The sequence below is a fragment of the Prionailurus bengalensis genome, chromosome E1 (assembly GCF_016509475.1).
Source record: "Prionailurus bengalensis isolate Pbe53 chromosome E1, Fcat_Pben_1.1_paternal_pri, whole genome shotgun sequence".
In the NCBI taxonomy this organism is placed as follows: Eukaryota; Metazoa; Chordata; class Mammalia; order Carnivora; family Felidae; genus Prionailurus; species Prionailurus bengalensis.
Window position 1 is genome coordinate 27,520,903 of NC_057347.1, and position 12,810 is coordinate 27,533,712.

The window sequence follows — 12,810 nt, forward strand, 5'->3', positions numbered from 1 at the left end:
TCTGAGACATTTCTGTTCAAAATATTTTCTTCCTTTGTGAGTTATTCTTTGAGCCATATTACTTAGTTTCCAAATGTTTGGTTTTTTTCTGATTGCAGTGTCTTGAGATCAGGTTTGTTGGTGATGTTGTTCAAGTCTACTATATTGTAGATTTTCTTTCTACCTGTTTGATTATTGAGAGAGGGTTGTTGACATTTTCAGCAATAATTGTGTATTTATTTGTCTTTTCTTCTGGCAGTTCAATCGGTTTTTGCTTCATGTATTTTGAAGCCATACTATTAAGGTCCTAAATGTCTAGGATTGTTACATCCTCTTAATTGTTTCCAACATCACTATGAAATGCCTTTTTTTTTTTTTTTTTTTTTTTTTTTTTTAGTTTATTTATTTGAAAGAGAGAGAGAGAGGGAGAGAGAAAGGGAATCCAGGCAGGCTCTGCACTATCAGCCCAGAGCCGGACATGGGCTTGATCTCATGAACCATGAGATCATGACCTGAACCTAAATCAAGGTTCAGATGCTTAACTGACTGAGCCACCCTGAAGGCATCCCTGAAATGACTTTATCATAAATTTTTTTGCTTTGAAATCTATTTAAGAAAGCCACATCATCTTCCTTTTAACTCATGTTACCATGACATATCTTATTCTGTCTTTTTATTTTTAATATATTTGTTTTTAAATATTTAAAGTCTGTGTCTTAAAGGCTGCATGCAGTTGGGTCTAATGTTTTAATCTGATTGAACAATCTTCGACTTTTTTTTTTTTTTTTTTTTTTTTTTTAAGTAGTCTCAGGCTCCATGCTCAGCATGAAGCTCAATGCAGGGCTTGAATTGAGTAATTGTTTCTGGATTTTGAGTATTATTGTCAGTGAATGACACTAATATCAGTAATAAAAAAATAAATGTAAAGGATTAATTTGAATTAAAAAAATCACACAATGATCTACTTAATAAGAGATAGATCTAGAGAATGGTGAGGAATTTAAAATGGGGAAAAAAGCATTACTAGTGTAAAAAGGACTACTGACAAAGAGGGAACTGTCTACCTTAAGAATAAGAAGAGGGGCACCTGAATGGCTCAGTTGGTTAAGCATCCGACTTCGGCTCAGGTCGTGATCTCATGGTTTATGGGTTTGAGCCACACATCAGGCTTTGTGCTGACAGCTCAGTTCCTGGAGTCTGCTTTGGATTCTGTGTCTCCCTCTCTCTCTGCCCTTCCCCCACTTATGCTCTGTCTCTCTGTCTCTCTCAAAAATAAATAAAACCTAAAAAATTTTTAAAACAGAGTATGAAGATAGGACAGTTATGATTTTGTATTCTAGGATAAACTCAGAATGTAGAAAGCAGAGAATTAAATGATTTTGATAAAATCACTATAGTGAGTTTTTAAATACTTAATAAACTGATAGCACCAACTAAAAGAAGTTTGTAAGAATACAGGGTATTTGAAAAAAAAAATAAATTAAGATGCTTTATCTAAAAGGTATGTGGAAAAAAAAAAATAAAAGGTATATAGGGAGCCCTGCATCCCCAAATGAAGAATACATGCTCTGTATCAGTTCATATGAAACTGCTCCAGGGTGCCTGGGTGGCTCAGTTGTTTAATTGTCTGACTCTTGATTTCAGCTCAGGTCATGATCTCACAGTTCATGGGATCGAGCCCCTCATTGGGCTCTGCACTGACAGCACAGAGCCTGCTTGGGATTCTCTCTCTTCCTGTCTCTGCTCCCCCCCCCCCCCCATGTGCACGTGCTCTCTCTCTTTCTCTCTCTGTCTCTCAAAATAAATAAATAAACATTTTTTAAAAATCCATAAAAAGGAGTTTACAAAATTATTTGCAAACCCAGTATTAAAAAAATCATTTTGCAGTGCCTGGGTGGCTTGTCTGTCCAACTCCTGGTTTTGGCCAAGGTCATGATCTCACAATTTTGTGGGTTCAAGCCCCACATCGGGCTCTGCAGTGACAGTATGGAGCCTCCTTGGGATTGTGTCTCTCTCTCTGCCTGTTTCTGTCTCTCTCAAAATAAATAAATAAACTTAAGAAAAAAAAGTTTCAGTACCTAGCCAAGTACTAAGTTATATAGAAGTCTGAAGAAATTTCAGAAACTTATGTAAAGAACATGTTCTGTGACCACAGTATAGTTAAGGTAGACATCAAAAACCAATATTATTTTAAAAATCATATGTATTCAAATATACATTGAAATATGTTAAATATCTACATTGTTCTTGAGCTTAAGAGGAATTGCAATTGAAATGATAAATTATTGGGGTGCCTGGGTGGCTCAGTCACTTGAGTCTGACTTTGGCTCAGGTCATGACCTCATGGTTTATGAGTTTGAGCCCCACATCACTCTCTGTGCTGTCAGCACAGAGCCGGCTTCAGATCCTCTGTCCCCTCCTACCCTCTACCCCACCCCTGCATGTGGGCTCGCTTGCTCTCTCTCAAATAAACATTTAAGAAAATTTCTAAGAAAATAAAAAAATGATAAATTATTAAAATACCAGACTTCGCTAATGGATATTTAGAAGAAGACATAGTCTAAAGTGTGATTTAAGAAAATTATGAATGAATGAGTTGTGTTCAACTAAAGAGGCTAATAAAGGAACAATAGTGTAGAAGCATAAAATGGAAAGAAATCATGAAGATAGTGATGTAATTCACAAAAAAGAGAGCCATGAAATAGTTGGGAGTATCAGCATACCCAATATTGGATCTTTGAAAAGCATGCATTAAATAGAAGATAATTCTAGCACGGTTATCAAGAAAATTGAAGGAAGTGTTCAATATTGTATTGGGAAGAAGAATTGGGATATAACTACAGATGCAGTAGAAATTTAAATAATAATCATTTTTAAAAGTAAATATTTATACCAGTGTTCTGTGTGCTTTACAAATATGAGCAACATTATTGAGGTAGAATCTACATGACGAGGATAATTTTTAGGAAATTGTAATTGTCTAGAGTCACTTAAGAAAGTATATAACTTAAACAAGAAACATTAAGTAAATTATATTGTTGATAAGTCTCCTTCTAAAGACATCAAATTCAGACTAATGGAAAATTTTTACATGTCTTTTGCCTATCAAGTAATTTTTTCTTAGAGAATACCAAAGTACTAGATCTCATTCAAGACTGTATAACACTAATATTAATAACCAGTTGTCATAAGAATAATGTAAGAAAATTAAAGCTCAATATTTTATTTTTAAGGTTTATTTACTTGAGAGAGAGAACATGGGGGAGGGATAGAGAGGGAGAGAGAGAGAGAAACCCAAGCTGGCTTGGTGCTGTCAGCGCAGAACTTGAGGCAGGGCTCGAACTCATGAACTGTGAGATCATGACCTGAGCTGAAGTCAGATGCTTAACTGACTGAGCCACTCAGGCACCCCAAAGCTCAATTTTATTTTAACATAAATGCCAAAATCTTAAATATATACTGGCAGTTAAAAATCAGTAGGATATGTACAAAAACAAATGAGCGCAAGACCAGTGGGATGGCTCAGTGGAGTATGCGACAGTTGATCTCAGGATTTTGAGTTCAAGTCCCAGGTTGGATGTAGAGATTACTAAAAAATAAAATCATAATAAAGAACGAAAAAGCCAGGTCAAGTAGGGTTACTCAAAGGAATGAAAGGAATGTTTCACTATCAGAAAAATCTTCTTGATTATAACTCAAGAGATTACAGAGCAAAACTATATGAACATTTAAATAAAGATGAACAGGATAATATTAATTTTTAAAGTAACATTATTATATTTGATCTTCATTCATGGCTAAATTACTTAGCAAACTAAGACTAAAAAGGAACAAGTTTGAGCCCTGCATCAGGCTCTGTCCTGACAGCTTGGAGTCTGGAGACTGCTTCGAATTCTGTGTCTCCCTCTCTCTCTGCCTGTCCCCACTCGCTCTCTGTGTCTCTCTCAAAAATAAATAAACATTAAAAAAATAAAAGGTAACTACATTAACTTTATTTTATTCTTTTAATCTTTATTTTTGAGAGAGAGAGAGAGCTCAAGCGGGGGAGGAACAGAGTGAGAGAGAGAGAGACATGGAATCTAAAACAGGCTCCAGGCTCCGAGCTGTCAGCACAGAGCCTGATGCGGGGCTTGAACCCATGAACCGCGAATTCATGACCTGACCTGAAATCGGACACTTAACCAACTGAACTACCCAGGCACCTATACATTTAACTTTATTTATTTATTTTTTTTATTAAAAAAAAATTTTTTTTTTAACGTTTATTTATTTTTGGGACAGAGAGAGACAGAGCATGAACTGGGGAGGGGCAGAGAGAGAGGGAGACACAGAATCGGAAGCAGGCTCCAGGCTCTGAGCCATCAGCCCAGAGCCTGACGCGGGGCTTGAACTCACGGACCACGAGATTGTGACCTGAGCTGAAGTCGGACGCTTAACCGACTGAGCCACCCAGGCGCCCCCATTTAACTTTATTTTATAGGAAACAGTCTAAATGGTAAAAATTGTGAAGCTCTGATAAAGAATCCAGGGTTGCTTCATATTGTCGTTTCACTTCTGAGTGTGCTACTCCTGTGTATTAAATTAAAACAGTAAATATGGTACAACTATATATATATATAAATTAAAAAATTTTTTTCTAATGTTTACTTTTGAGAGAGAGAGTGTGAGCAGGGTTGGGGCAGAGAGAGAGGGAGACACAGACTCTGAAGCAGGCTTAACTCATTTGTTCATAATGAGCCACTCAGGGGCCTCAAGACAATAAATGTGGTAGAAATATATTAAAAGGAAGATATAAAATTGGTTATTTGTAGAGGATATGGTTATCTACGTAGAAAATATGTAACTTACACCTTTTTAGTGAGCTTATCTTGGTTACTGGATATGTAATCAAGACAGAAATCAAATATCGGAAATAATCGGCTAGAAAACTTAATTGAAAATAATCCTGTTTGGGGCGACTGGGTGACTTAGTCGGTTAAGCAACTGACTGGTTCAGGTCATGATCTCGCAGTTCATGAGTTCAAGCCCCACATCAGGCTCTGTGCTAACAGTTCAGAAAATAATCCTGTTCATAATATAACAAAAACTAAGGATTTTGAGTAAATCTAATAAAAAGTGTTGGAGACCTTTGTAAACACTAGAGTTGAATGAAGAAACATCCTGTATCTCATTGATTCTCAGATGTACATTATGCTATTTTGATATGGGATATGTCTTGGGCGCCTGGGTGGCCCGGTCAGGTTAAGTGTCCAACTTTGGCTCAAGTCATGATCTTGCGGTTCGTGGGTTCAAGCCTGGCATGGGGCTTTGTGCTGACAGCTCAGAGCCTGGAGCCTGCTTCGGATTCTGTGTGTCTCTCTTTCTCTCTGCCTCTCCCCCACTTGCGCGTTTGCGCTCTCTCTTCATCTCTCTCTCTCAAAAATAAACATTAAAAAAAATTAAATTTGAAATGGGATATGTCTTAACAGTTAATACAGCCATAATTTAGTGAAGATTTTTTTTCATACTAGCACATAAAATAGTTAATGTTTAATAATTTATAGCCTACTACATTTTACGGAATATGGTGTATTTATGTAGGGGAAAATTCAATGTTATAAAGGTGCTATTGATACCGTTCTACAAGTGCAATTCAGCCTTTATTTCAACATAAATTTTCTAAGAATTTGGTAAAATTCCAATATTAATGTGAAAGAGCAAGGGGCCCCATATAGCCAGCATAGTCTTAGATTAAAAAAATAAGTTAAAATTCCTGTCATATATCAAGACATAATGTGAAAACATAGTAATTATGACACAAGTTTCAGCACAAGGACAGTTCGAGAAGATAACAGAATAAAAAGCCCAGAAACAGAACCCCAGGTGTGTGTGGAGACTTGATACATTACATGACAGAAATGGAGAAGGATGGGCCTTTCAACAAATATTGGCATTTGTACATGTGGGAAATAAAATTTGATCTTCATTTTATACACAAGACTTAGTTCCAGGTGGACTAAAGACCTAAACATCAGTAGCAAAATTTGATTATTTTTAGAGGAGAATACCTTTGATGTGGGATAGAGGAAGATTTCTTAAGGTACAGTAGGTACAAAATAGAAAGATTTGAATGCATTAAAATTCAAACTTTAAAAAAGAAATTCAACAGCTTGGATGACAGGCCATAGACTTGGAAAAGATACTTGTTACTCCTAACCTGAACAGGAATTGCTATCCAGAATTTATAAAGAAATACAGTTTAAATCTAAATAACTAAAGCAATCTCAAAAAGTAGGCAAGGCAGATGAACAGATAGTTTACAGAAGTGTACAGAGACCAGTAAATGTGAAGTTTCATTGCTAGTCTGGTAAATATAAACTAAAACCACAACAAAATGCCATTTTACACCCATTAGTTGGCAGAAATTAATAGGTAAAAATGTAAATGTTGACTATACAGCAGAGGGAACTTGTGTAGTACTGATGTAAACTATGTTGGAGAGGAGTTTGCTAATATCTGCTAAAGTTGTCGTATGTTTCAACCAGTAATTCAAATCCTAGAGAAACTTGCATATGTGTACAAGGAACTGCACAAGGGTCTTCTCTCCAGAGTTTTAATAATGAAGAATGGGAATCAATCTGAATGTTCATTGACAGAGAAAAATAACATATTATATTCATGCAATGATATTCTTTAAAACTGCTGAAATGAGTAGATCTGTAGATACCAATAAACAAATCTCAGAAGCAATGTTAAGTGAAAAATGTAGGCTACATGGTGATGTAGCTTGGTCGTATTTATGTAAAGTCTAAAAACATTCAGAACATTGCTGAACACGTAATACATGTGGAAACACATGGTAGTGATATAAACTTGAGTGAGTTACCTTTGGAGGAAATGGGGTCAAGGAAGGACACTCATCATAGGCATTAAATATTTATTTATAATTTTTTTGAGTTTATTTTGAGAGCAAGAACATGTGAGTGAGAATGGGGGAGGTGCAGAGAGCAAAGGAGAGAGAAAATCCGTAGTAGGCTCCTTGCTGCTAGCGCAGAGCCCCGTGTGGGGCTCCATCCCCTGAACCATGAGATTATGACCTGAGCCAAAAGCAAGTGTCAGATGCTCAACTGACTGAGCCATCCAGGTGCCCCACATTCAATAAATATTTTATAAAAGCTGTAGGTTTTGATATTTGTCGTATGATACCAGTCATATCGTATCATATTATTCTTCACGAGTTATAAGCAACTGTCATTTAAAAAATATAAACCTAACTGTAGTGAGTATTATGAATATCATCTGTATGGCATTTGATAGTGTATTACTTTGCTAGGGCATCCCTAACAAAATAACACAGACTAGGAGGCTTAAACAATAGAAATTAATTTTCTTATAGTTCTGGTGACTGGGAGTCTTAAGATCAAAGTGTCAGAAGTTTTGTTTTCCCCTGAGTTGTCTCTTGTAGACACTGCTTTCTCTTTGTATCCTCTGAAGACCTTATTTCCAAATATAGTTAACATTCTGAGTTACTTACTAGGGGTTAGGACCAACAGGAATTTGGTGGAGGCACTGTTTAGCCTGTAACAGTTTATAAAGCTGTCTCACATATGGCTTCATACTTGTTACAACAGTCCTAGTGAAGTAAGCAGTGGTAGATATGATTCCAGTTTTACAGATAAACAGACTCTGAAAGTCATATGATTAGTGTGTGGCAGAATTAGGACTTCAAATTGATTGTCTGGAGTAGAAAGTCTTTTAACTATTATGCTTATTTTACTGGAGTTGAATTTCTCAGTTTTTAACCTTTGGCACTACATAATGTAGTGTTTTCCAAATTGATAGAAGTTGAGACTTCTCTGGGTCTGTTACATCCTAACATTTCTCTCTCTTGGAATGCAGTTTGAGAAATCCTTGTTTGATGGCTATTGACCTATAGAGTTTTGTTCATTAGTATATATAATAACTTCTCTATGCCAGTTGTGTTTGCTTATAGTTGGATTTATGCTAACGTGCAAGGTGAGAAAAATGCATTAAAATCAAATACATTTCTTGGGGCGCCTGGATGGCTCAGTCGGTTAAGTGTCTGACTTCGGGTCAGGTCATGATCTCGTGGTCTGTGAGTTCGAGCCCTGCGCTGGGCTCTGTGCTGACAGCTCAGAGCCTGAAGCCTGCTTCGGATTCTGTGTTGCCCCCTCTCTCTGCCCCTCCCATGCTCATGTTCTGTCTGTCTCTGTCTCTCAATAATAAATAAATGCTAAAAAAAAAAAAAAAAAATCAAATACATTTCCTCAGTGACTTTACTGTTAGAATGGAAATAACTTAGATCCTTTGTAGATTCTTAACTCTCAAAACCACTTTGAAAGAGTCATTCTATTTTTATCTCATTTTTTTTCTAGAATATGACCAAAATAATTCCTATTTTTATTCTTTATTGAGGATTTTGTGATGCCAGTGAATATTACTTTTGTTTATTTGATTGCTTTCCTCACACAGCTGCGGTCTTGTAGTAAGAGTGAGTTGATATCTAAGAGCTCAGAGATCCTCATGATGTTTCAGCAAGTTCATCGGAAGCCCATGGCGTCCTTTGTTACCACTCCTGTTCCACCAGACTTTACCAGGTGCGACATAGTTTTTTAACTTGATTTTCATTTAACGTTTATGTGCATATGCACATGCTTGTTTCAAAAGAATGTTAGTTTTCTTAATTAACTCTATGTTTTTTAAGGTGTTATTTATAATGATGTGGTTTAGTAAACTTTATATACATGTAAATCTGGTTAAAAATTCTGTTGGAGTTACACTTTTGACTGTAAAGAGATGATCTTGAATTAGGAGTTAGTTTCTTCCTGGAGTATCACCTTCTGTAGAAAAAGTAACTGATTCCAATTTAATCACTATCTGTTCATTTTTTTTTTTTTGTAAATTTTTTTTTTTCCAACGTTTATTTATTTTTTGGGACAGAGAGAGACAGAGCATGAACGGGGGAGGGGCAGAGAGAGAGCGAGACACAGAATCGGAAACAGGCTCCAGGCTCTGAGCCATCAGCCCAGAGCCTGATGCGGGGCTCGAACTCACGGACCGCAAGATCGTGACCTGGCTGAAGTCGGACGCTTAACCGACTGCACCACCCAGGCGCCCCTCTGTTCATTTTTTTAAATTGATATATAATTGACATGTAACATATTAGTTCCAAGTGTACAACATAATGATTTGACCTTTTCAAGTGTTGCAGAACGATCACAGTAAGTCTAGTTAACATCTGTCACCGTAAACAGTTAAAAAACTTTTCTTATAATGAGAACTTTTAAGATCTGTTTTCTTAGCAACTTTAAAATTTGCAGTACAGTTTTGACTATAGTCACCATGCTGTCTAGTTTATCTCCATGACTTACTTTATAACTAGAAGTGTATACCTTCTGACCCTTTTTTTTTTTTTTTTTTTGGTATGTGTCTTTCTCTGACTTATGTAGCATAATGCCCTCAAGGTCCATCCATGATGCAGTATGGTCATTCTTTTATTTACCTTTTGAATTTAATTTATATCTCATTGTTTACATATATGTTGCCAGAAACAAAACTCAGAATATGGATGAAATGCCAGAAGATTCTGAAGGTGACATGATGTTACCTCCAGATCCTAAAAGGTGGTGGGAGGAAACAGCTGGTTGTGTTCTATGCATCTTTTAGTTTTTGTCTTGGGCAGTCTTAGAATCCTTTTGAACCAGCATATTCTTTCAAGCATGTTTGCACTGTGGTATTAGACCAGTGGTTCTTGGCATTAGTTGTATGTTAGACTCAGTTGGGATTCTATTGAAAATTACCAATGCTGATTCATACCTCAGGTCATTTGAAATAAAATCTCTGCAGATAGATTAGTCTGCTTGAACAGCCATAACAAAATAACACAGATTGGGTGGTTTCTACTACAGAAGTTTATTCTCTTATAGTTCTGGATGCAAGAAGTATGAGATCAAGGTGCTAGGAAATCTGATTTCTGATGAGGCTTCTTGCTTGCTTACAGACAGCCTTCTCCCTGTGTCCTCACAAGACCTTTTCTCTCAAGCACAGAGATCAGTGTCTGGTATCTTTTTCTCTTCTAAGGACACGAGCTTTATTGAGTTAGGGTCCTTCCCACCCTTATGACCTCAGGTAATCTTAATTACCTCCTTTTAGTTTTTATCTTGGGTAGTCTTAGAATTCTTTTGAACAGCATATTCTTTCAAGCATTTTTGCCCTGTAGTGTTAGAGTAATGGTTTCTTGCATTAGCTGTATATTAGATTCATTTCAGATTCTTTTGGAAAGGTCCTGTCTCCAAATACATTGTACATACAAATGTATTTGTATGTACATACAAATTTTGGGGGACACAGATGGTCCATAACATTGGGTGCAACTAGGCATTTGTATTTTGTTCATTTAAAATCTCCTTAGTTGGTTCCTAAGAAGAGAGGTTAAACCACTGCCTCAGATAAAAATGTTGGTATAGCAGATTTTAGTCCATCTTAGACTTTAAAGATGGCTTTGAAGTACTGCCACATGTTTAGTATGTTGAAGGCTGTGTTACCTAAAGGAAATAGCCTTTGTTTTAAAAATGTATAATTGTCTTTTCTTTTTTCTCTGATATGTGGTGCCCTCTGATGGCCACAGGGCATTGATGGTACTCAAGTGAATAGTGCAAGCCAGGGTTTTTCAACCTTGACATTGTTGATCAGGATAATTTTCTGTGGGGTTGAGGGAGCTTTGTTGTTTATTGTGGGATGTTTAGCAGTGTCCCAGTAGCACGTTTTCCTTTATAGTTGTGATGAAAATATTTCCAGACATTGCCAGATGCTTCCTAGGAGTAAAACTGCCCCTGGTTTAGAATTTCTGGTGTAAGCCCTTGTTCCTCATCACAGATGCATTCCTAAGGATTATCACCACCCATAGTCCTATAAACAGAAGGGTAAAGTTCTTTTGACAGCCAGAACTCAGGTAGATCTCACTGACTATTAAGTCTTCATTTCTCTCTGAATTAACAAGCCAGATATAATATTCCTATTTTAATCAAGAACTGAATATTACTAAAAGTACTTGGTATTTGCTATCCTTGAGTAGATTAGGTAAACTAAGGATGTTCACCAATATCGAAAGGCTGCCTCTTTGATAACATGGTCAGTCATTTCAGTTTTGAAGAATACCTTTTTGGAACCATCCATCACCGCGGAATGAAACGTAAGTTTTGATGTAAATACCATATATAAAGGTAAATGTTTTTCAATTCAAAGTATAGTGCATGGATCACATATCAAAGCCAGCTCTGGAGTGTTTGTCCATAATGCAAATTCCCAAGCCTATTGCCTGGCAATATTTGGAGGTGATGTCTAGATAATGAATCTTGGGCATCCTGAGTAATTCTGTCCTCAATTTTGGGAACCACAAATATAGGTAAACTCCTATGCTGATACTACTTGCAGTGTCTCATTAGGCAGGCACCTCTGCTTTAGATTTCTTGTCAGTCTCTCTTACATCCAGTGATTGTTTTGCTTTCTGTTCCGTAACTGCCTAAGTGGCTCAGAACCCTAACAGTCCCTTTTCATTATCTTGTTTTTTTTGGTGTAGATAGAAGGGACTGAAATTGGGAGGGCAGGGAGCAAGGGAGGCAGGTAGGAGGGACATCAAAGAGGAAATGACCAAAAACAATTTTTTTAAGTATGACAAATTAAGGAGCTTTCCATAGATAAAGTTCACCTTAGGACCCTTTCTCTCCCAAATAATGCTTATTTACTGCCTTACTGGACATTTTGGCTTGTAGCTTTGTTGACGTTAAGTTACAGATCAAATTTAGATGTACAAAGGCAGTGGTGAATGTTTCTAAGCTTTGAGATCTTAGGACTGGATTGCCTTAAGTTCCATCAGTTGATTTGTGATGGAGCCACAATGGAGAATAAAAAGTCCTTGAACAAGTGTGGTGTTATTTATTAAAGACTGTATGTTCAGCACTATTGTGCTACACAGGGGAGAAGAAAAACTAGTAATCTTACTGGGTGTATATTCCATATTAAATAGTATAGAATTATATATTAAAATCTAGTATTTCATAATCAATTACAATTGATCTTTGAACAGTGTGGGTCAGCTGTATAATGCATCCTGTTTAATGCTGCCACATAGCACTAATTTGTTAACAATGTTATTTTTCAAAAAGTTTCCCTAAAAATTATACATGTATAGGAGTACATCACAATACCCTGGGATTGATAGAGGTTTTCTGTGCTCTGAATGTGATCATTTTCTCTTGCAAGTGACAGCTTGGGCACATCATACTATACTCTCTTGGTCAGTGAGCTTTAGTGATCTATTTTAGCTCTTTAGCTCCTAAGCTTTCCACTCCACTGTTCTGAGTTAAACGTATCATCTCCTTCTCTTATTTATTTTGTGTTTTGGTATTTATGTATGTATGTATGTATGTACGTATGTATGTATGTATGTATGTATGTATGTATGTATGTTTGGTTATTTATTTATTTAACCTCCAAGTTAGTTAGCATATAGTGCAATAATGATTTCAAGAGTAGAGTCCAATGATTCATCCCCTATGTATAACACCCAGTGCTCATTCCAAAAAGTGTCTTCCTTAATGCCCCTTACCCATTTAGCTCATCCCCGCCCCCACCTACAACCCTCCAGCAACCTTCAGTTTGTTCTCTGTATTTGAGTGTCTTATGTTTTGTCCCCCTTCTTGTTTTTATATGATTTTTGCTTCCCTTCCCTTATGTTCATCTGTTTTGTATCTTAAATTCCACATATGGGTGAAGTCATACAATACTTGTCTTTGACTAATTTCGCTTAGCATAATACCCTCTAGTTCCTCC

The 12,810-nt window shown here is 36.5% G+C and overlaps 1 protein-coding gene across 8 annotated transcripts in view; it reads left to right on the forward strand.

Annotated features, from left to right (window-relative positions):
* Positions 1-12,810, forward strand: part of TRIM37 (tripartite motif containing 37) — a 148,295-nt gene that overhangs the window by 33,648 nt on the left and 101,837 nt on the right. For all 8 annotated transcript variants that reach the window (XM_043583913.1, XM_043583917.1, XM_043583919.1 and 5 more), the window contains one exon: positions 8,452-8,576. In XM_043583913.1, the coding sequence (XP_043439848.1) occupies positions 8,452-8,576 (125 nt within the window). The remainder of the gene's footprint in view (positions 1-8,451; positions 8,577-12,810) is intronic.